The following is a 24,204-nucleotide window of genomic DNA, read 5'->3' on the forward strand; positions in this document are numbered from 1 at the left end:
GTCCTTCTTGGGCTTCAGGGGACAGAAATCTTGAGGTCTTCCCAGATCCTATGGCAGACCCTGTCGGGGGCTGGCTGATGCTGCCCCAGCCAGGACTCCTGCCCTTCACAGACCTGGGTGTCTAGGCTGAGTGAGGGCTGACCCCAGGCTCAGAGAAGGTGACCTGCCCTGGGTTCTAGTTTGTCTTGCCAACTCAGGAAGCCAAAAGGGCATTTCTGAGACCCCAGGGAGGAGGACAGGGCACTGAGTGGGGCCTGACAGGGTAGAACCCCTCCCAACAGCCTCTCCCTGTATGTGCTGGGTCCCCACCCGGACTCCGGAAGGTCCTGAGAGCACCCAGTGTTGGGAGCTGGCATCAGTCATGTGTCAATGAGGGGACCACAGGGCTGCAGTGGAGGAGCCGTGTTCCATGGGGGACACTTACCCTTGAGCTGCCACGGTTTTCAAGGGAAGCCTCCCCAGTCACAGACAGCTGCCGCCAGGTGAGGACATCACCCTGTGCTCCAGCTGGGACCTTCGGGTTTCCTGCCTTCTCTGAGGACTAGGGCCCAAGCTCTCAGACCCTGTGCCGCCCACCCATCCTCAGTTTTTCCTGGGGCTGTGGCCAGAGCGGAAGGAGCCCGGGAGCCATGGGCCGGGGGTTTTCCCTCGAGCCCAGCTCTTCAGGGCAAGGGAGTCTCAGAGCTGCCCAAACTCCCAGGAGGTCCTGGAATGAGCACGGGCATCTGATTCACACAGATCAGTTATTTAAATTAGTTATTTGAAACTTCACCCATGATGAACTTTTAGCCTTTTAGCCTTTTAGCCTAATGGTTTAAGGCATGATTTGCAGGGTTCAAATCCCAGTTTACCACTTATGGCTGTATGACCTTGGGTTACTTACTCCACCTCTCTGGGTCTTCCTCTTCCCTACCATGTGGATAAATACAGTGCCCACTCTCAGGGTCGTAAGACTTAAATGACACTGTTGGCCCATGAACGACCATTAGAATTGTGCCTGGTACAAAGCAGCAGCTAAATAAAGACTTGGTAAGTGGTATTAGCTGACTTGCCCTTACTCTCAGAGGCTCCAAGCCTTCCCTGTCAGAGGTTCATTTTTAGGGCATCTTTTTGTTTCCAGCAAGGAGGTCTCTAAGCTTTCTAGGCAGAGCGTGGGCGCTTCTCATTCTGGAATTTCTAGGGGGCAAAGAAATCATAGTCTGCTGATATCCCACCCACGTGCTCACAAGAAGCAGGAAGTTCTTCGAGCTGCCTAACTTGTCTTGCCAGCTGTGACTGAAGTCTCCCTCTCTCCCCCGGTAGCCAACCTGCACAGGCAGGAGCCCTGCCTTACCGGAGGAGCAGTTGTCAAAATTCAAATCTCCACAGATGATGTCAAATGCCACCAGCTCCTCGGGGTTGGCTGTGCTGGACGAGGAGGTAGATTTTCGGAAATCAGCCAGCCAGTCCTGAAGCATGTCCAGCTGCCCACACCGAACGGCGCTGTCATCTGTGGGGCGGAACCACAGAAGCGTGACGGTGAAGCTGCCACTGGACCCCAGCTGGGCCCTGGCGGATCCCAGCCCACTGACGGAAGATTCCCCAGCCCCAGAAAAGCTTGGGCTGCTGTACCCTACCTTCCAGGGCGTGCAGGTGTGTGCAGGTGATGTACCCGACAATTCTTTGGTCTTGAAGTGTGCTCCCCACCTGTACCTGTGGGGTAGGAGGTGAGGTGTTGGTGACGAAGCCTGTGTTCTGAGTGCAAAGGGACATTGGCAATGCCCACTCCCCACCAGGTCAGACCCTCACAAGCCCAGCTCTGTCAGCTCCTGGCTAGACTCGGGCCCAGATAGGAACAGCACATGTCCTGCTTCTAGGAGCTTCTGGTTCAGTGCAGGAAGAAGATGTATAAAGAAATTTCAGCCTAAAGCATGATGCCACCCGGCAATTCATTATAAGAGGACATCCAGAAATCATCACAGATTTCCTCGCCAAACCCCTGCCATCCCTTGGTGACCAGTGTAACAGCTCCACAGTTCCCTGTCACACCCTAGACTTGATCACAACCCAGAGCCTGTACCTCTGAAGTCTAAGTCAGGTTCCACTGAGGACTTGGCCAAGTCACAAAGCTCATCGCCCTTTCTCTTCACTAAGAGGCGTCCGCTCTCTCTCCCCAGTCTCTGCCCCTCTGACTTCATAAGTCACATCATCTGCTTTTTTTCCTGTGGTCCCTGTTAGTCCTCTGATCTAAGATAACAACTGTGGCTGTGGCTCTGTGGCACCTGTGTCATGGCCTGGCCCTGGGTACCCCACAGTCTTTATCCCAAACCCAGTCCTTCCTCCACAGCGGCCTCTTCATGCTCCACGCTCCCCAGACTTCAGTCTCTGCCTCCTGCTCACCCCCTTCACTGGAGACAGAGTACGCAGGGGGTGGAGTGGGGCTTAGGGTACCTCCCCAACTCTCTGCCCAGCCACAGGTGACCCTGTCAGGTTGTCTCCACAGATTAGTGTAATGAAGACAAGCATCTCAATTGTACATCATGGATAACTTGAAAAGGCCTAATGCAAGCCTTGTCAGGGCCGTGGATAGAGTGGTGAGGGATGACCGCCTAGCCTGCCATCTCTCCCAGGCCAAGACAGGACAGTCCCTCCTGGGCATGCTCCCTGGACAATCTCTGGGCTCCTTTCCTTAGGGACCTCCGGTTGGCTCTTCGTCCTCTTCTTCTCTGGGCTTTCCTGTAGCCTGAGCCTCAGCTCAGTTCCCCAAAGTTGCTAATGAATTTTCTGTGATAACGAGACCCTGGACCCTGGGAACTCTCCAAGGAAGGTGACCGTAGAGGCCAGGTCTATGGGTCGCGCAGCAGCAGGGTGGCATTGCAGAGCCTCTGGAGGCTTCAATCTTTCTGCTGCTGCAGTTGGGTTGGCATTCTCCTCCGCCATTTGGCTTTCATGTCATTAGACACTCTTAGCTTTCTGCAGCTTCTTATCCCCTTCCCCAGCTGGATGGTTGCACATCTCTTTTCCTGGTAGCTGAGGGGATGCATGTCTGATTACTTGAAAATGGGCTATAGTGTCCTGGATTTGGGGCTGTTTTTAAACTTATGTTCACCATTCACTTCTTGCCCATATTCCAGACCCAAACTTCTGTCTAATATTGCCCCTGCTGCTGGAACAGCTCTGGAAATCACATTCCACGGGTGCACCTTGTTGCAAAAACACAAGTTTTAAAGCCACAATGCCCCCAATGCCACATGATGGCGCTCTTGCCCCTGTGTTCCTCAGGCAATTAATGCCCCTGTTCCTTCCTTAATAATACTCCTAGTGTGAGCTCTCCTGCTTAGTGCTTCAGGGACACTGTCTTGCTAGAGCCTTACAGCAACTGTGGATTATACTAAAATTATACTGCAATCGGCTAGGGTCATGAGTCTGATGGCGGAGGTTGGTTTAAGTTAGATGTTTGCTGGCCCCTCCCAGCTCCTCACCTAGCTCTGTGCTGCTCTCTGAGTTCCAAGAGACTTAGCCAGACTTTTCACTGACTGCCACTTTGATGGTCTTAGAGCTTCAGTCCCTCACTCTCTCAGCACGTAGTGTCTGTCACCTGCCTGTGCTGAGTTCTGGACAGGGACAGGGAACAGGTGCAGAGAGGTACCACTCGCACTGCTGCTGAGGAGGACCCACCCAGAGGGGACACAAGTCAAGGCCACCCTGCCTCTCAGCCCTTCCACCTGGTGTCTCAGCCCCTCACCTACTTCCCCACTCAGTCAGCCTGTAAGCTCGCTGAGATCCACTTGATTATGTGCTGGGACTTATTGATTCCTGGCTCGAGTCCTTGGGAGCTGCAGAGGCTTGTGTTTCTCTTGCAAAAACAAACAATCACACTGAGAGGTTGTGCCTCTTAGTCCAGGTGGGCAAAGACTGTCAATAGAAAGGGACCCAGAGTCAGCCTCTGTCATACATGAGGCAAAGTCAATTCCAGTCCTTTCCTTCTCAGGCCATCACAGTAGCAGGAAAAGCACATTTTCCTCAAGGACTGGAAGTGCCATAGCGTAAACTGGAAGGGCAGGGCTGCCAAGGATGGAGCACTGGCTTCCACGTGCATCTTTCCAGCCCTGGACCCTTCTTTGGCCAGCCTGCCTGTCTCCTGAAACCCCATTCGCTTCCCTCCTCCATGCAGGGGAACAGGCCCACTGTTGCCAACAGAGATGAGCTAGGTCTGCTGTGTGCTGGATACAACTAGCTCTACTTTCAAGGTCCATCTGACGGGAGGGACAGGTGACAAGACACCTGGGGACAAGAGCTGAGGAACCCACAAAGGAAAAGCTGGCTTGTTTGGACAGCTGCTGAGGAAAGCTCTACAGAGATGGTGAGGCCAACCCGGGGCGGGACCAAGATGAGGGGAGCTGGGTGCATGGAGGCCTTTGGGGTATGGCGCAGCTGGAGCAGAGCCCGGGTGAGGGTGGAGGGGCCCAGGGAAGGCTAAGCTTTTCTCCGAGGCAGCAGCAAGAGGGCGATAGGAGTTAGACCTGGGATGGGAAGAGGATGGGTTGGAAGGCGGAGGACAGCGAAAAACACGGTTGGATGTAGAGGAACAGTGGCTGTGATAGTGCAGCTGGAGACGCGGGAAGTGAAATTAGGAGCCTGGATGGATTGGATGGGTTTAGGGCACAGAGAGGGGTCAAGGTGGGCCCTTCTAGCTGAGGGATGGTGGAACCTGGGAAGGGGCAGGACCAGAGAGGATGATAAATTCTGTTCAGGAGTGAATGGGACTGTGTCCAGGGGGCAGCAAGACACAGCTGGGGGCACAGAGCAGTGATCTGGGCTGGGATGAACCTGACACCCCTCAGCAAGTGTGCAAATGGAGCCTGTGGAGTCATTTCTCTGTGGCAGATATGTGCGACCAGTGGTGGTGACCACTTGGGGTCACCCTGCTGTGGGGACTGCCAGCCCTCAGCTTGGGCTGGGAGCTGAGCAGAATGCAGCAGGCCCCATGCTGCCAGATCTGCCAAGCTGGGAAGAGAATTTGCAAACTGGGTTTTATGTGAAATATCTTGATTTTTAAATGTTGGCCAACATGAGAAAAATTTTAATGGTCTGGACCAAATTAAACATATCTGCAGACCAGATTTAGACCCAGGAGATGAGAAAATCTCGGCCTTTACAGGATGGGCAGGTGACCAGGAACCTGGAAGGACGGGCCAGAGCGGGGGAGGAAAGCCCACAGTGGAGGAGCTGTCTCAAGGAGACTGTGTGGTGGGCATGGTAGGTCAGGTGTTAGATCAAGGAAGGAGCGAGGAGGGGGTGCGTGGGCTGGGGGCAGGGTTGAGGGGGTCCTTGGTCTTCTAGCCATCTGTAGTACAGTAGGTGGCGGGGAGACGGTGTGCTCCCCACTTCCCCTGAGTCTGAAAACATATCTTCTCCTTCCCCAGAAAGTCAGTCCGGCTGCGGAGATGAAAATATATCTGCAGGACAAAACATTGGTGAACATATGCCAAATGGGGAGGTTAGTTCTCCTGTAAGAGGAGAGCCCTCAATTTCAGCATCTCGAGCTGTGAATGGAGAGGCGGGGACTCCAAATGCGAGTCTGCTGAGCTACACAAGAGCCATTGAGCACCCAGTGTGGGAACCCGGGCCATGGGGTGCAGGCCCTGGCTCCAGCAGGCTCCACGCAGATAATCAGCCTGCACCCTTACTCCCGGCGGGTACCTGGCTGGCATGCGGCACTTTTTGGGGCAGGCTGAGCACAGTCTGCGCCTGGGCCTGAGAGCCTCCCCACTCTGGGCTTCAGCATTAGCCACGCTAAGTGCCCCCACCCCCACTACATGGACTCCCTTTAGGGGGGAACTGAGAAGTCTTGAGGGAAATATGGACAGAACTCACACCCACAGCAGGTGCTGCCCCTGGGGGCAGAAAGTCCTGTTCTGTATCAGCTGGCCAAACGATGCTTCAGAAAACTCTGGAAGCACCAAGAGCGGCTTTTGGATAGAGAACAAAAAGTCGACTCTTGAGCGTGTCAGGCTCAGTAGAAGATAATGCGTAATGACCAAATTACCATGGTCTAAAAACTTCTCCAATTGCATCCAAATTAGCAGAAATAATTATGATTCACTTTAATTAGTGACTATGGAAGCAAAGCCTTGGGCTGGTGGGCAGAGTGCCTGGCATGGCAGCTGCGTGACAGCTAGGAGCGAGAGGGCATCCTGGTCAGTGAGGATGGTGGCTAAGCGAGCAGGCGTGGTAATGGGCCCGGGACCTGCAATCATTGGTTTTTATTGGTCTTCCGTCTTGTGAATGTCTGCCGTGTTACAGACAGCCAGCCTCGGCATCCTCCTCCCGCTCATCACCACCGTGCCATCGTCACCCAGCCGCCTTCACCATCAGCTGCAGGAGACGTCCCAGGCCTCGCTGCTCAGGCTCATTTCCACCCTGTGAGTAGTCTCCGTGTTGCCCTCACTTTACAGATGGGGAAATGGTGGCTCAGAGATCTGGGAAACTTGCCTGTGATCACCCAGCAAGGTCTGTCTGATCCTAGAACCTTGGCTCTTGTCCCTGCATTTCTGTTTCCCTTGTCCCTGAGCTAGGGGCCTTCTGGTTTGGCTCCGTGAAAGGTTTCGTCTGCCCCCATCCCACCCAGAGAGAGAGGACCCCCCAGATTGCATCTCACCTCCCCTGTGGCTCCGGGACAGGCCAGTGTGGGCCCTCAGGTGGGGCCCAGGCTTCCTACCTTGAGAAACAGCGCTCCCTTAGAAGCCAGGCTGTCGGTGCCCTTCCCGTTGGTGTAACAGTGATAGGCCACATCCATGATGGGGTAGCGGCTGGCAAAGAAGAGGCCGCTGTTGAGACACTTGAAGCTGCAGCGGCCTTGGCAGCAGCAGCAACAGCTTTGGCAGCCGTAGCAGCCTTGGCAGCCGTAGACCCCGACATCGTACAGGATGTACTCGAAGTAGCCGTGCAGCTGGTCTTTCAACTTGGTGGCCGCCCGCTTGTCGAACACCTCCTGCAGACACAGGAAGTCCAGGTTGGCAGGGAAGAAAGCTGAGATCTCATGGTCAAAGGCCTCATCTGGGTGCCGCCTCTTGCGTGCCGCTGCCTTCTTCACCACCGAGGCCTTGTGCGGGGCCTTGCTGTAGGTGGCGCCTGGGTCCCCACTGCTGCCATCCAACCCAGCTTTCGCCTTCACCAGGGACTCCCTGGAGGCAGAGGGGCTGCCCAGGCTCCCTGAGTCCCCATCCCGCTGACTGTGGTTGGGTGTCTGGCCCCGTGGGCCCCCGCCAGCCCCATTCCTGGCCTGGCCCCCAGTGGCAGGGTCGTCAGCTTCAGGGAGCCGGCCCCCCTCATCGCCACTGATGCGCACGATGCAGGCATGCTCAAGGCTACTGCAGTCAGCTGGGTCACTGGAGGCTGGGCCATTGGCTGCCTCATCACTGGGGTGACGCCCACCATTGCCCTTGTATTCCACAGAGGCCGTCCTCTTAATGCTGCCAGGGATGGCCCGTGCCATGCCATCGCTGCCCTGTGGTGACACCAGGCTGCTGAAGCTGGCTGCGCTGATGGAGGTATTGGTGGGCGAATCGATGTAGATTTTGATCTGAGGCCGACTGGCCCCATTGCGGATTCTCTGCCCAATCTCTTTGGCCCGTGCTTGGGTGTTAAAAACATTGTTGAGCCTGGCCAGTGAGTCAGGGAGGAGGCAGACGTTGGCAGTGGCAAAGCAGAAGCTTTTGCCAGGACCTGTACCCTTCCATTCACTCAGCAGGGCTGCCCCGCCAGCTGGGCCCTTGTCCTCCAGCCGGGAGTAGACGTACGGCCTGCGGGCAGACTGCAGGGGGAACCAGAGGAGGAACCCGAGAAACGCGAAGGGCAGTGAGGTGACCAGGAAGCCCAGGTAGATGGGCGTGAAGAGCACGATGCAGAGCAGCTGGTATTTCTGGCAGGGGTCAGGGATGAACAAGGCCAAGAGCCGGTCCAGCAGCCAGTAGCATGGGAAGATGAGGGCCCAGGACACAGTGTGCAGGGCGGACAGACAGCTACTGGGAAAGGGGGTTGTGTACAAAACCATCGCAGCTCACGGGGCGCCGCAGCCGGCCCTACTACATGGTGTCCGTGGCAGCCCGGGCACTTTCCTGGGTGGGGCGTTTGAGTGGGGGGCAGCTGGCGGAGGGGTCACCTCCTGGTGAGATGCGACTCTGGATGGTCAGTGGTGAGTGTTGGCCAGCCAGTCATGGTTCACCGCAGTGGGCCATGCTGGGCCACCGAGGCCTGCTGAAGAACCTGCAAGAGAGAAGGTAAGGGGGCTTTTATTCATCTTTAGGGGAGCAGATTGGATGCTGGGGCTGTTGTCCCTGTTCACTCTGTCCCTGCTTCCTAGCACACTCTGTTAGCCTGTGTGTGTTTGGTTCTCTTAGAGTAAGCAGCTTGGTGCCGTGACTGCTTGTAGCTGACCATCTTGATCTTGTAACCTAATTGCTTGAAATCTGGCCCAGGATTTCAGAAGAGCACAGCTTTGTGGGTGCTGAGGAGGCAGGCTGGGGATCCTCGAAAATGCCTGGGCCTGACACTGGCCTGGAGCAGCTGGAAGCCCATCAGGAGCCCGGGGTGAGGCTGAGAGGAGCCGCAGACACAGCCGCCTCCCTATCACTGAGTGCCCACTAGGCCAGAATGGAGAGGGAACAAACCACATAAGAAAGGGGCCAAAGAGACCTGGGGTGGAAGGCAGTGTGGGTGGCAGGACCCTTGAGATGAAGGCCCCCCACAACCAGGCTCTCACTGTACCCCAGCCTGTAGCATCAGACCACCTCTGCAGTTCCACCCCCGCTGATCCCTGGCAAAAATCACCTATCGATCTAGGCACAGCCTGGGCCTCAACTTCCAGAACGATCAGTTACCCAATTACAGGGGAATTTGATGGTCCCTGAGACTTTGGGAGAAGCTCTCTGGGGCTTGGAAGGTCTGGCCCAAGCTTCTCACCTAAGCCCTGAAGATGCAGTGCCAGGGCCCCACCCAGGAGAGGCCTCTAGGTGCATTTACTGTAGACTCTATAAAGACAAGAGTCTAGAGTGCTTGCCCAGCCCCCAGGACCCACAGTGATCATGCTACGGCGAAGCTTTTGGGAGCATGATCCGGAGTTTTCATGACCAGATCAGCTAAGGGAGTCATTTCCTGCTCAGTCTCGCAGACCCAGGCCAGCTTCTGCCCTGGTACCATGGGGTGGGGTGTGCGTGTCTGTGTCCATGTTGCCATCTGTCTTGGTCCCACACCCTCCCTTCTTCCTGCCTCCCTGGTCACCTCAGCAGGGACCTGGGTGTCATCTGGACTCTCCCCTCCCTCGGTCCCCATGTCCCATCAGTCCTTCCTACCCACCAAAGCCCCCCTGGAGCTTCAGGCTGGTCCAGGATGGCATCTTGCTTTACCCACTTCACCTCCTGTCAGGCCATCCTCCACACAGTGGCTGAAGGGACTCTCTGTCTCATCTGTGTCACAGACACCTCAACCCTGCCAGCCCTGCCTGTGCCTGCGGCCCCATCTCCCACTCGCTGGGATGTGGTTTCCTGTCCATGCCCTGCTGTTTTCCACTCTCTGCCCCTCACCTAGCTCAACCCTTTTCTTCTAGGATTTAGCTTAGAAATCACTTTTCCAGAGAGGCCGTTTTGCACTACCCACTCCCTTGCCAGGTGGCTTAGGTGTCTCCACTGGGGGTTCCTATCCCTCTTGTGTGTGGCCTGGTCTCTGCAGTTCTAGATCATAAAAGCTTATGGGATGAGGCTACCTCCCCAGCTGGTTTGGGGCTTCTTGAAAGAAGGGGCTGCACCAGCAGCAGCTCAGGAAATGGGGGAGTCAGTGGAGGTTGGTCTGTGCTGCCTTCAGGCCGACGGTGTAAGAAGGGGGAGTTTCTGTGACACACGTCAGTCACCTAAGCACACTCTGTGGCCATCCTGTCCAGGGCTGATGTGGTGTGGGAGGAGGACTCATCCCCAAACCAGAGCTTAATGTCTAAAGATGAACCTAAGCCGGTGGCTGTGTCTGGTTCTGGAGAATGTGTTTCATAAAGGTTTTACTTTCTTCAGGGGAAATCACCTTGAGGCAAACACCGGAAGGTTATAGTTCCGAGGAGCAGATGAGTCCGCTCAGACCACAGCCCTCAGACCAAGAGCCCAGGGAAACGGCCCCTTTGCAGATAGCTCTGCTCTGGCCTCCATTAAATCTGGTAAGTACATGACCTCTGTCCAAGAGCAGTGGTGGTGACTCTGCCTAAGGTTCTAATCTGCTTGGGGCAGGGCCCCTCACTCAGGTGTGAACAATGAGGCTCACTGTCAAGGACCTGGTGAGGCCAGAGGGCCACCATAGTGTCCCTTCCCCCAACATCCTTCCCTGGAGTCCTAGACCCAGTCAGTGACCATCACTATCTCTGCCATACCCAGCCCAAGTCCTGGGTAGGGGGTGTCTGAACCTTGACCTTGCGGTCAGCTGCTTCAGGGGCCCTGTGAAATCAGGCCAGACTATTGGCCTGGAGCCCCAAGATTATTTTATGACAGTGGCTAAAATAGGATGACTTATTGCAAGCCTGCTGACCTCTATGCGCACGAGCTTGTTTAATCCTACAGCAGAGCTATGTCACCTTGGTGGCTCAGTGCTCGTGGCTGAGTGCTTAGAAAGGCTGGTGGCTGTCCAGAGTCCTCCCATGCCTACCATCTGATGTACTCATTTGTTCTTTTTTGAAAATCCCAACAATTTCATTTGAGCTTAATCTGGAGTGGGGGCGACAGCCCACTTACTCTCCCACACGGGCTAATGGATTTGGCTGCCGTGGCACACAGTGTGTACACACTTGGGCACATGTCTTGGCGTGGAGCCTGCTGGCTTCAGACTGGCTTCAGACTGGCTGGAGTAAGAAAAACAGGAAAGGACACGGCTGCCCGGACCAACTGGGCCCAGAGGAGCCTGCAGGTCCAGTCCCTGTGTGTGGGGAGAGTGAGACGCCAGGCCAGATTCCTGGAGACACTTGGACATTACCCCAATATCATGGAGCAGGCCCCTCCCAAGTCTCCCTCAGCTCCTCCTCCTTCTTTGTGGCCTGAGGGCACCAGCCCAGCCCAGCTAACACCATCTTCACTTGAGCGCCTGACCCACCCACCCCAGCACTGTCCTCCTGTCCTCACTCATGGGCCGCAAACCCGCAGTCTGCACAGTGGTCAGAAGGAGCTTCCTAAACAGTCTGATTATATGTCCCCTTTGGCTGTCCCATTGTCTTGGGGGACAAAGTCCAGTTTCTCAATCTCTGTCTAGGGGCCCTTTGTGTTCCTTACCCAGCCCCCACTGGGCCCCTCTGGCAGGAAGGGCCCCCAGCACCTCAGGCACGTGCTCCTGTCCGACCTCCAGGCCTTTGCACCTGTGGGGCACTCTGCCTGAAAGCCCTTTTCCGCCTCGTCTCTTCCTTACCTGCCAGGGCCCAGCCGAGTTGCCATCCACTAAGAATGCTTGTGACTCCCGCAAGCCCTCTCCACACTGTACTGTCATCCTGCCAGAAGCCGAAGCTGTTTCATATCTGGGTCCCACAACTGGGCTGGGACTCCATTAGTCCCAGACCGTGGGCCCCATGAGTTTGTGGAGGGAAAGAACAAGTGAAGAAATGACTGATGAGAATAGAGGCCCTGCTGCCTCAAGGGTGAGTCTGCGAAGGTGGTGCGGGTGGGCTTATCGGCCCTGAGGGGCACTGTCACATTGTGTCAGGGCTCAGGCTTGGCTGAGCCCTGGTTATGAGGACAGTTCTGAAGAAAGAATGTGGGAGAGGAGGGTCTGCTCTGTCCACACTAGGCTGCCCTCCAAGCACAGCTGGCCCGTGCTCCTCGGGATGCCGGAGCTCCCTGTGCATCACAGTGAACGTGCTTTGCTTCGTAAAAGTCTTCCTGAGAGAAAGTCTCTAATTGTCTGTTCTCCTGCATGGCTTGTCCCCAACCCTGGTCGATTAGGGTTGAAATCTGCTGTTACTTGGGACAGCACTGGAGGGGAGTCTCCCTACTCAGCTGCACTGTGTCCTCCTCACTTCTGCTGTGGCCCCAGAAACCCTTCTGGTCACGTTCTCTCCCCAGCCTTACCTGCAGCGGTGGTGAGTGGCCAGGCCCAATTTTTCTGCCTCCCCTGCTCTGGTCATAGAAATGATTTTGGTCCCCATTCAGGGGGCTCACAGGGAGCGGTAGCTACCACAGTGGTCCTCCAAGATGTGGCAGATCCAAGTGTACCAGCCCTTCCTGCCTACCATCCTAGCCCTTCTCTGCTGCCCTGGATTCCACTGCCCAGAGCCCCTCCCTGGCCCCTTTCAGCAGTGCCATGGCCAGGAGCCTCCAGGTACTGCTCACCTGCCCGGCTTCTGCCTGCAGTCCCTACGTCTGCGTACAGGAGCTGCTGATGCAGTTGACACAAAAGGGATTGCCACCAATGGGGCTGGTTTCTAAAGCTCTGTGGTTAATTATTTTGTCTCAGTGAAATGAAGGGAGGGTAAACAAACAACAACACATTAATTAGTCTGATGCACAATTTTCCCATGAAAGAGGAGAGCGAGAGTTAAACACTGGAGGCTGGCAACTTCTCAGTGAATCCGAGTCCTCGCAGGGGTGGCAGGGCAGGATGCGGGCTCATAGGTGCCTAGCCTGCGCCCCGTCTGGGCCCTTTCTCTTGCCTGCACACCTTGGTCAGGTGGGACATTGTGGGAGGCCCAGTCCAGGCTCTGCCTCCAGCGAGGAACACCTTCCTCACCTTTGTGCCCTGGGCCTGGCACCTTGGCTGGGCAAAGTCCACCATGGGTATCCAGTGGAGCTGACAGGTCCCTTGAAGGCCATGCGTGCTGAGCTGTCACCACTGACCCGCCCCCCGGGGTTGCTCTTTTGGGTTCCTTTTTAAAGGCAACAGTGACCCCTTGGTTTATCCCTTATGAATCCTGGTGTGTGGCTTCCAGGGTTGCTCGGGGTGCCCTCGGCCCCTACACCATGGTCACCAGAGCTGATCTGGAGTCCCAGATGCCCTCAGATCCTCATGGTCATTCCTGAGCCCTGGGGTCAGTGTGGGGGGCTACACAGTGCCCCCAAGGGAGGGCAACTTCTCTGTCCTAGAAGTGGAGACCCCAGCCTTGCCCCCACACCCCTGCTACATTACTGCACACTCGGCTTGCGCTTGGGGTTCAGGCTGACCTGGATGAAACTCTGACATTAGAATCAGGCTCGTTGAGCCTGTCTTGTCATTTATGATACAATGGTGTGGGTTATCATGAGGTTAAAGGGGGCCGGGCCACTAACATGGCTGGCTTTTTCCTTCCCTACCTGCCCCTTCCTTGTAGGACCTCCGTGACCTCTCTTACTCTGAGGTTAGCCCCTGTATGCCCTGTTTGCTCTCCCAGCCTGTGGATTTAGTGGAATTTGAAGGCGGGACAAGCTGATCTGTGCACTGTTCTGGGGGCAGCCTGAGGCCACCTGCTGAACTCCCAGGTCCCTGACTGCCTTGAAGGGCCTTCAGGTCCTCAGAGATACTGTCCACTCTGTTTAGATTAGAGACCCTGACCTTCATTAACTTGTTCCTCTCCCTGCAGCAAGGACTGACTGGGTCTGACTGTGACAAGGAGACTGGGCCGTGGAGCCAGGACAGACAAAGGGAGCAGAGAGGGCCATGGTTTGCGGGTTGACCCAGGTAGGAAGTGTACTTGCCCAGGGAGCTTTGGAAGCCCAGATGACCCTCAATCTAGACAGGAGAGAAAGTGCTTGGTCAGGTCCTGGGCAGGACCCAGGAGGCCACAGGCCCTGCCACTCCTGGGCTGGGACGGGGCATTGACAGCAAGCAGCTCCACGCAGCAGTTGCTCCTCCAGGTTACTGACGACCTTCAGTGACTTGTCAACACTGAGACACCTGATTGCTAACCTGTGGCCTGCAGCTACCACAGCATGGGAAGAGGGCACTTGGACTGCTCAGGGACCTAAACCAAAGCCCTCCCCCCCCACACACTGTCCTGAGGGCTCCGGGGCTGGCTGACCTGTCATCGCCTGGGGAGGGCATCCTCAGGAATGGGGCCTGGCTAGGCCTGGCCGGGCCTGGCCCTGTTTGGGTGTTAAAGGGATGGGGTGGGTGCCCAACAGCTTTCATGAGCAAGCCGCGGTGGACAAGACCTCTGTTACTGTATGCCAAATAACACTGGTACCATTCTGTTTGCCATCTCCCTGGGAAATGGGCCCAGCATGTATGTTGGTACATAAGACCTGCTGTACAGAGGCTCAAAGGGTCCTAGGTGGTGCTGACTTTGAATCTGAATTTCTCCTACAGCGAGAAGGTGAGTCAGACCAGTCCTGCTGGCTGAAGCAACCCACTGAGGAAGGCTGCACCATTTTTTGGGATCTCTAAGCCTTGGGGGAACTTCTGGGAAGTTGATGAGGGTCAGGCTTTGCCCTCTGTGAGGCTAGGATAGGACCTGTTCCTCCTTCATAGCTTTTTCATCTGGTCCTCATGCCTCTAAGCCTTCTATCCAGCAGCAGGGCTGGGAGTCCTGGAGCAGAGGATACCTCCTCGCATCGTCTTTGTGTCCACAGGCTCATGTCTAGCCGGAGCTGGGCCAAGCCCCAGGTTTCCGCAGGAAAGGCCGAGAGGATTGCTCCAATCCAATTACTGGAATGTGCTCACATCCGCCAGCAGACCCGAGATTGGGCTGGCCCATTTCTGCCTGGATGACTGCCAGGGAAGGGTTGGCATGGCAACGTGATCTCTGAGCTGCTGAAACTTAGAGTCAGCTCGTAGCTGGAAGGACAGAAAGCATAACTGAAGAGGATGCCTTTCTGAGTGATGCGGGTCAGACAAATCTCGACTAATCCCTGAAAGCCACATCCAGAGACAGAACTGGGGCCTGGGGTCTGGCATGAACATGTTGCCGTAGTAGTGACTCCCAGCAGTACAGCTGTGCCAGGTAAACGCCTAGTCACCCTTCTAGATCCAAAGCACCTGCTTCCCCTTCCTTGAAACCCTCTCCAGCCTCCCTACCCCTCCTATGCCCTCCCTGCCCTGCACAGCCCCCAGCTGTCCCTCTAATCAGGTACGTGTCTGTTTGCACATCAGGTCACCCTCTCCCCACCAACCCAGGAGCTCTTTGTGGGTCTCAGGCACCAACACGGGCCTAAGTCCTAGCCTGTTTTACCCTTCTGGTTATGGCAGGCCCACTTTTGTCTACTCTGTTCCCATCCACAGGGAGGGCGGTGAGCCACACCAGGCCAATCAGCCCCACAGCCCCCTGACCCCATGCTGTCCCTAGAACTCTAACTGGACCCCTCAACAAAGAGGCCTGCCTACCTTTTATCTGAGATGGAAGCACTAAGAGCCTGAAGCTTCTGGGGCCTTCCTTGAGAGTGAATTCAATTCAGAGGAAAACACCTTAGGGCCAGAAGGAGAGGCCAAGTCATGATTATATCTTTGAGCTCCAATTTCCCTGTGCCTGAAGCCAATACAACCCCTAGACTTTCTTGTTAATGAGTCAGCAAATTACCCTTTCTTTGCTCTAGTCACTTGCCACCAAAGGGATCCTGTCTATACCAGCTACATGATCTTTCTAAAACTCAATTCCTGTCCTATAAAAACCTCCTCTTGCACTCCCTGGCCTGCCCACTGGGCAAAAGGGTTTCTCCTCCTTGAGTCCTCGAAGGCCCTTCAAGACCTGGTGCCTATGGTTTGTGCCCAATGAGCATCCCTTAGGAGACAGCAGTGCAGATGTTACAAACACAAACTCTGGTGTCACACATGCCGGGTTCAGATCCCCCTGCTGCATATTGGATAAGCTGCATAACTGACTTTTTAGGCCACAGTTTCCTCATCTTTTAAGCATGCATAATAGCACTATCTCAGGGTAGTTGGAGATGATGCATGGGTAGCACTTAACATAGTGCCTGCCACATCTCTAGCAATATTTTTATTACTTTTACTGATATTTTCTTGCTGCAAAGGCCCTCAAGGTACAGCTAGAGCCTTCAAAGTTTTCTCCTCATGTGGCTGACTGGTTGACAAAGATGATGCCCTGCTATCCCAGTTAGGGGTGAGAATGGTGCAGGGGATGTTGGGGCCTCCATCTCTCGTAGAACTGTCTGTTGTGGACTGTTTGTGCAAGCCCAAGTGACAGGCTTCTGCAGAAGCCAGGTGCAGGCAAAGGGGCCATAAAATTTTCAAAGAAACTTTCCACGGGAGCTATTAATGTATCATGTGGTTTCTGAGAATAGGAACAGGCTGCGAGCAGCTCTGTGGCACTCCTTCAATCAGCCAGCCTCGGCATTTCCATGTCAGAACTCAGAGAGCCCAGATTAAGCTGATTCTTGCGTGACTGGAAAGCAAATTTCAAGCCAGGTTGGAGGTATATGTTCCAGGGGTTCCTGAACCAACCTAATGTTTAAAATAGCAGCACCCCTCAGTTCATGACCTTGTGTTGCAGTCACATGAGGCAGTTGTCCCGGAGAGTGTGGGCTTCATCACAGGAGGGGGCTGAGTTTGAAATCTGACCACCCTATTCTCTACTGCCTGCCATTCCAGAATCATCTATTGCTGACTAAAAAGGGGGCCGTTAAGGAGAAGGCTGGGTGGTGGCTGGCACCTAAATCCACAGCTGAGCCATCTGGAGCAGCATCTCTCATCCCCACGGACCCTTGTATTATACTCAAGAACCTGCCTGCAGCCACATTCGTCTGCTTTGAGTCTGCAGGAAGCTGAAGCCCCCAGGGCTCCCATCAGCCCTCAGGGAGGCTGAGCCCCGGGTGGGAGGTGGGAGGAGGGAGGAGGCCGATTTCCCTCAGGATGAAAATCAGGCCTGAGGTAACTGTTCACAGTGTCTTCTGCATATGGGCACTGCAAGGGCAGCTCTAGGGCAGGATTGGAGCAGGCAGTCGTGACTGCGGGAAAGGAGGCCTCAACTTCCTTAAGTGAGGCCGAAATCAGGAGGCCACATGCCAACAGCTGAGCATCTAGATGGGTACAGGCCTCTTCAAATGCTCTGAGCCTGCCCAGGTGCTAAGATCTGTCCTGAGGCTGGCCTCACAAATAGCCATAAGCAGGAGATCCTGGAATTCCCCAGCAGGTCATGTTGAGACTGGACATCACTTGTAAAATTCTTAATTTTTTAGCAGGAAATGAAATGAGACATCTCTTGCACAGTTCTTATCTTTTTAGTAAACCTAGTTACCTTTTTTTCCTTTCTTAGGGAAAAAGGCCCTCTTCCTCAAATCCTGATAATTGTCTCAAACTGGTGACTCAGATCCTCTGGCTATTGATAAGGGTCATCAGCCCATTGTTAGCAGAAATGGTGTTAAGTCAGACTGGGCCCTTGGAGTCTGAGAAGGGAGGGAACTTTAGGCCTAAGGTCTTTTTTTACTCTTTAAGAAATATATTAACCAAGCCTGTTTCCCTTTACTCAATAGGCAAATCAATAATAGAAATTAATCGTTATATGATTTAAATAACAAGTTTGTATCTTCTTTTTCTTGTCTAGGGACTGAGGTGGCACTTCAGCAGGAAACCCAAGACCCCACCCTGACTGAGGCAGAAAGGAAAAGAGCTCCAGGAAACCCCTGTAGGCAAGAACTACGGCCATTTTCAGCAGGAAGCGGCTATGGAAGAAGAGATGTCTCATCCCTCAGCATCCATACTAATAGTAAGGGGGTTCATGGCTGTTAGAAAAGAGGTAGGCAGGAAAGTTAGGGGGTTTCCGGTCTGCCTGCAAAGATACTGAGGTCATCCTATCCTAGAAGGGCTCTGCCCTAATCCACCCACAATTAAGCAAGCCAGTAGGCATTTTTTTAACTCACAAAGAAAGAAACCAGTAGGCAGAGAATTAGGTTCCAATTTAAGCCAGTCACTTGCACCTGCGCAATGAAGACCCCCAACGACCTTCAATTCACCTGAGCCTCATTATGCCATCCTTATAATATACATGATGCACATGCTTGGAAGTTCATTAATATCATTATAACAGACTGAATTCTGAGAACAAACATGCTCAGAACGCAAAATGGGGTATCGCTGAGTACTGTCAATCTTAGTGGTCAATCAAGGAAGCCCACCCCTCTAAGAAAAGTAACCACCCACAGCAAAAAGGGATAAAAACCCCGAAGGCTTTGTTACCAGGCCTTTTGAGCCACAGTTCTCTTGCTCAGGCCCGCTTCCACATCTGGAAATCTGCTTTCCCTTCTAGTAAAACTTTTATTTTCTACTTATTTCGGTGTCTTGCTCAATTCTTTGTTAGAGACATCAAGAACCTGGACAACGCACCGGGAGAGGATCCCCACTCTACGATGACAAGTCACCTCCCTCAGGTGAGCTCTGTGATATCTGCCGCATGACTGAGCACCGGCCCCAGCAAGCTCCCAGCTGGCCAGTGCCACTTGCACTCTCAGGAGAGACCCTCCTCGGGCGGATTTCAGGAGGAATCTTGCTTCTCTCAGGCTCTACTGTTGAGGCTTCTGTCCCGGCAAAATCCCTGCTTCCCTGACACGAGGGCTGATGTTAATGGTTCATGAGCTGAACAAGGCTTGGAACATACTTTGCTTAAGAAGAAATGACAACATACTTTCTGTGGGAGTAGAACTTTAAATACAAGTCTACACAAATGGTAGGATTGATGCAGACCCAGTGTTCAGCTGCATTTCAAGTACAGCATTTTCTCCTGGAATGGATTGGCGGACTGAGTGGTATGTAGGCATTTCAAGGCACCAGAGAGCGCAGATGAAGACAACAAACCTTCCTAAAACAGAACAGACCTGCTAAAATACTTCTGAAGGGAACCATTTCACATTCAGCCTGAAGTCTTCTATCCAAAGAACATTTAACAAACTGAGTCCTAGAGGAGAATTTATGCAGATTAAAAAGCAAATCAGTGCAAACGAGTAAATAAAATCAGGCATCAGCATCTCACCAACCCTCCCAGCAGCCCTGGGCAGCTGGGCCTGAGGGCTGGATTTCTGGACCGAGGCTGGAACTTAGTCACCACAAAGGTCCCTTGTTCTGGGACCTTTCAGAGACCTTGGACCCTGGGCCACTGCTGTACACAGGTCTCTCTGCACAAGTACCACAGGAGCCCTTGGCTCTGAGAGAACCAACCAGAAGACACGCTCTCCCTGAGAGAGGATGTCCCAGCTCAGGCTGAACCGTGGGCTGCTTGCTTGGGGAAACCTCTGACCTGCCTGCGGGGCTGTCCAGGGTCCGCTCTAGAATGTGTAACTGGGAGGGGATTGGGGGCTGCTGGAGTCTGCTGCCCAGGGGGGTGAGACGTAAGACTGTGAATTAGTCATTGTTCACAGCAAAGACCAGTGGGGCAGAGATCACAGGGGAGGAGGGGTCTATGGCCCTCTAAGTTCCCTCTAATCGCTGCCACCAAACCTGCCTTCCAAGGGTCTTCTTGGCTCTGGGTTCCAACTCATACCTGCCCCTCTGGTAGTGTAGCTCTGACTACAACTGCTCTTGGCTGTTGAATCCTACACCTCTGAAAAGGGTGGCAAGAACTCTTGGCTCTGGTCATGGAGGCTGTGTGTCCCCAAATTGCTGGTATAGACTTGCTAGTGGGGACAGGGACACATCTTCATTCAGGACTAACTAACTTAAAAAGATAAGCACACTTTGCTTTTGTAAAGATCCTGGTAGACTTTCCCCTTTTTGTTTGTCTCTGCCTCCAAGCCTCACAGGACTCTTTCCTTACTTTCTCTGGTCCGTAGAGCGGCTAGAGCCTGCTTTCCAGGCAGGAGGCAGGATTGCACTTCCTGGTCCCCTTGTGGGTGGGTGAATCACGTGACTAGTTGGGTGGATCACGTGACTAGTTCTGACCAGTAAGCTGTGAGTGACAGTGATATGTGTTACTGCTGGGCCAGAGTACTTAACAGCAGGTGTGAGACTTTCCAGAGGTCTTTGGTCCCCAGGGTGAGGAGACATGAGCAGGCAGGACCCCAGCTAACCCACATGTAATTGGAATGTGAAGAAAACCTTAGATTATAAGCCATGGCATAACCTGCCCTATCCTGACCAATAGAGGAAGGCTTCTGATTTGGCATTTAATCAGCCCATTTACCAAAAATAAGTCTTATCGATTGATAGCTCTTGGATTCCCAGGAATATAGACAGAACTACCCTCCAGACCTGACTCTCTTCAAGAAAGATTGTCATTGTAAATGGTAATAATGATGTTCCTCTACCCTGAGTCCAGACCAGGTGTGAGGCTCACTCCTTCCTATCCCCTCAATGTGTGGGCCGCAAAGTCAATTTCTGCTTTGTATCCACGGTCCTCCAGACCATGAAGCATCAGGGAAGCTGAGCCTTAATCTGTCAATTTTTAGTGGAAACTATTTCTGCTCAGAAAAGAGGCCATGGCTGGTAATATAGGTAGCAAAGTAAATCTGTAGGCATGGGGAGGGAAGTCCACTGGAACCTTCTGCCAGTGATCAGTATATGTGGTTGGCCCACTGAGGTGGATTGCAGCTTGAGATGGAGCCAACAGCCTATGCCTGATGCTTGGGGGTCAGAGCCGAGAGGCCAGGCGTGGTCAGACAGTGCCAGGCTATGCTGGTGGACAGGGCTGGCGGTGGGCAGGGGCAGGGCAGCAGCTGTTAAGTTGGTAGGCTGGAGGTGCTCAGGATACATTCCCTATGAGTCAGATGCAGCACTGACTGCTTGGGTTATGTCACAGCAAGGGCCCAAGAATCTCTGGGGGCAGAGCCTTTGCTTTCTAGGTGTATATATTTGAGTGTGGGAGTGTCCTCCTAGAGGGTCCGGAGACAGGAAAGTGGTAGGTGGTGGGTGGAGCCTGTAGTGAGCAAGGCATAGAGGTCAGGTGGAGCATTAGCACTAAGAGTAGGCTCCAGAGGTGGAGTCACTCAGGAAGTCCTGCCTGCCAGGACACAATGACTGCCAGATCCCAGACTGCAGGCCAGGAGGGGGGTGGGGGCGGGGGCGGGCGGGGGGGGTGGAGGGGGTGGGGGTGGGGGCGGGGGAGCGGGACTCAGCTTTGCAAAATGGGCCTGAGAAGAGGATCCGATAGTTTATCCCTAGTTGGGTTTGTTTAACTTAAATGCTTAGAATGTCTGGTTAGCATCCCACCTGCACCAAACAGCCCCAGCTAGCCTCCAGCAATCCTTCAGCCCAGAGGCCCAGAGGCTCAGAGGGCGTGAGAGCCTAGCGTGTTAGCGGGGTCTGTGCTCTAGGAGGGCTGCGTGACTCTCTGGCTGGCTGAGGGTCTGAGTAGCCCCCTAGCTTGAGGCTACCTGTACCATCCCATCGCTAGACAGGTGTCTTACCAGGCTTTCTGGTACAGTCTTAGAAAGAAAATTTCCAGAACAGAGGTCAGCACCAGTGAGAAAAGAGTCTGTGCAGTTTCAACCAGATTTGCTTTAAGACACAGGCTCAGCTCAGCAGGAGGCTTATGCTGCTTGAACCTCATCTGTCCCTCAGCTCTCTGTCCCTTGGTCCTGGGCCATCATCATTGTTCTCTTCCTGCTCTGTCTCCTGAGCAGTCCCAGGGCCCTGGCCTTCCTCTACGCCCTGCCTCCTCTCACCAGTCCACAGTTCTGCCTCCCTAACCCCTGTATTCATTCCCTGCCATGCCCAGTCCAGGCCTCACTCTCAACCACATAGACACTGCAGCAGCTACCACCTGACCTCCCTGCAGCTGGCCTTCCCACCTCCTGTCCCCATGGCAGCTAGTAGGAACTTCTTAAACTACATATCAGTCCACATTGTTCCCGTGTTCTATTTCAGTGGCCCCATTTGTCACCAGGAAGATACATCTGGCAGGGAAGGGCAGGTTAAGCCCAGCGGTGTGATGGCTCTGCTCCCCCCTACTTCTGGATTCCCAGGGGCTCCTGATCTGCATAGTTCCCCCATGCCTTTGCAGAGGCTGTTCTCTTGTAGCCCTCATCTGTGTGAAAGGATGAGACCTCAGCAGAGGAGCTTGGGGCTTGGAAGTCACAGTGATGGTCTCTTCACCAAACCCCAGCCAGTCTCTGTGTCATCACATGATGGCCCCAGGGATAACTAGAGACCTTTGGCTTGAACAGACCATTTCTTGACAGCTGGCAGTTTCTGTGCATTTGCTGTACGTTTGCAGTCTGCACACCAGAAAGCTGACCAGCCCCTCATGCTTTTAGCTCTACCCAGTTAGAAACAGGGTAAGAGACGAGGCTTGAACAATGTTGGCAAATTTCTTTCCTCAAAACAAAAGCGGCAAGAGCTTTATGTGTGTGGCCCTATAGGTGTCTCTGAAGACCAGGGACCCATATGGCAGACCCCAGCAACCTTGGAGCTCCGGGGTAGGGAGTAAGAAGTGAGGTGCGCACCCAGCCACTTCAACCTCCAGTCCTAGGGAATGCGAGTTCTGAGTTCTAACTCTGAGGCCTGTATCCCCTTGAAGTCACTCAGTATTTTCTCCCATCACCTGACCCTAGCTGTGTGTTGGGCACACAGTTGGCAGATAATAGGAACCCCAGATGACTGACTGACAGGTGTCAGCCCTGCTCCCTGCAGACCTGGAGTCCAGCTAGGGTGGCTTTGGCAAGCCAGCTCATCTGGGGCCACCAGCAGCTTGCTCAGGACCTAAAACTCATTCCCTCTCTCCTTTCCATTCTTTCTCCCTGCGAGATGGGGCCACAGCTACAAGCTGACCGTGACAAAGACACAAGGGAGACTAGAAATGAGCATCAGACAAACAGAACTAACAGATCCACTTCTTGAAGATATTGGAGCAGATGTCACAAAACGCACAGCTCCCTGAATGTGCTCTTCACACCGACAGTGCACCTATACTGTACAACTGCCCCAAGTGGGTACTGTTGGTCCCATTTACAGATGAGAAAACTGAGCTTCAAGTAAATGACAGTCCTTGAGAGGGACAGCCAGGTCACCTAATTCCAATTTCCTTTTCCTCTCTACTTTTCTCACCAAGGCTGAATGCAAATGATGGGCAAACGTTTCAAAATATATACATGAGCTCTATCCAGCACCAAGTACTCCCTACCTCCAGGATAAGTTCCTAGGGAACAGCAGCAAAGTCGCACACTATCCCCCTTATCTTGCTTGTTCTTCCCCTCAATGCCCACAAAAAAAGACCTTCACTCCTTTTTTTCCAGTCCCTGAAGGTTACATTGTCACCTACCCCTACTGAGGTCATAGTAAAGACTCTAATAATCTTCCTCCCTGTGTACCGCCGGAGTAATTCACCTCCTCTTTTGTCTTCCATCCAGTGTCCATTGCCTTGGACCTCCAAATCTCCTTACCCTCAGCCTAGTGATCTCCCTGGCAACCCTGAAAACACTGAATTTGTCAATATTTGGGAGGGAGAGGGTTCTTATAATGGTCTTGCAATCTTGGTCCTGGACCGAGGTTTCTGACTGTCAGGGGCTCACTGTGTTGCTAGTTTCTGCTTTTATTCCTGAGAATGGCCCAAGAGTTTGAATTATTTCTCTGGGATGGATTCAAGAGTAGGATTACCAGGTAAAATTTACAACTCGTGATATAGATATTGTCGAACTGCTTTCCACCTAAGTTGCTCGAGAATGCCTGTTTCATAGCATTCTTACCAGCTCTGGGTTTTTGCATTAAAATCTTGAAAAAAATAGTTTGTTGGGTAATGATACCTGGTTCCATTTTCCAGAATATTTAAATTGTATTCCTTCATTTTTGTGAAGTGCTGCCTCAATCCTTTTCCTAGAAGTTTGTATTTTCTCCCTTGATTTGGGTGTATCAGACATACCTCCTCTGCTGGCATTGTATTCCACAGGACTAGTTCAGATAAACAGTCGGCTGAAGATTGCTTACCCCGGAGCTGTGTTATCAAACTTTTTAACCAAGCAGCAGAACCTTTTCTTAAACAATCTCACACAGCACCTCTTTATATAAAATAATAACTAGCCTATGAAGAGTGGCCCGGAGCACCACTACCCCTTCCAGAAGCCCCTCTTTTACCTGAGGGGAGTTGCTGGGTCCTTCTTTTCCTTCCGTCTGAAGAGGGGGCGTCACTGTGGAGTCAAGGACCTGAAAGGAGATAATGAATGGTTCATAGAGGTGGCTGGAACTCAACCCACAGCAGAACAGCTCAGTGCAGGTGAGTGAGGTACAGTGACCCAGGGGCCCCACCCGTGCTGCCTGAGGCACTGCCGCACCCTCCTTGTCGCCAGGGAGAGGGTGTGGGCCCTTTGTCCCCACAGACTAAGTGCAGCCAGAGGGGGTGGGGGTGAAGGTTTGTGTGAC

General features: G+C 53.6%; 1 protein-coding gene and 1 long non-coding RNA gene across 8 annotated transcripts in view; one reads left to right on the top strand and one right to left on the bottom strand.

Moving 5' to 3' along the window:
- Positions 1-23,966, bottom strand: part of SMPD3 (sphingomyelin phosphodiesterase 3) — a 29,607-nt gene extending 5,641 nt beyond the window's left edge. For 2 of the 4 annotated variants that reach the window (XM_011380547.2, XM_011380546.2), the window contains exons 1-3: positions 6,701-8,035; positions 1,617-1,692; positions 1,334-1,489 (exon numbers count right to left, since the gene is read on the bottom strand). In XM_011380547.2, coding sequence (XP_011378849.1) covers positions 1,334-1,489; positions 1,617-1,692; positions 6,701-8,035 — 1,567 coding nt within the window. Of the gene's footprint in view, positions 1-1,333; positions 1,490-1,616; positions 1,693-6,700; positions 8,248-23,919 lie in introns of those variants that run through there. The other 2 variants (XM_023523536.1, XM_011380548.2) reach the window with 2 other exon arrangements.
- Positions 1,489-20,876, top strand: LOC111731724. Of its 4 annotated transcripts, XR_002777294.1 has the most exons (12): positions 1,489-1,632; positions 4,154-4,342; positions 5,141-5,238; positions 5,406-5,479; positions 6,286-6,404; positions 7,438-7,532; positions 8,460-8,571; positions 10,041-10,180; positions 11,420-11,638; positions 14,541-14,911; positions 17,468-17,629; positions 18,221-20,876. It is a non-coding gene; the product is annotated as an uncharacterized LOC111731724 (long non-coding RNA). The 4 variants fall into 4 exon arrangements; XR_002777295.1 differs by lacking the exon at positions 14,541-14,911; XR_002777296.1 differs by lacking the exon at positions 8,460-8,571.
- Positions 23,967-24,204: the final 238 nt, after the last annotated feature.

Source organism: Pteropus vampyrus, unplaced genomic scaffold (assembly GCF_000151845.1).
Source record: "Pteropus vampyrus isolate Shadow unplaced genomic scaffold, Pvam_2.0 Scaffold394, whole genome shotgun sequence".
NCBI classification, from domain to species: Eukaryota; Metazoa; Chordata; class Mammalia; order Chiroptera; family Pteropodidae; genus Pteropus; species Pteropus vampyrus.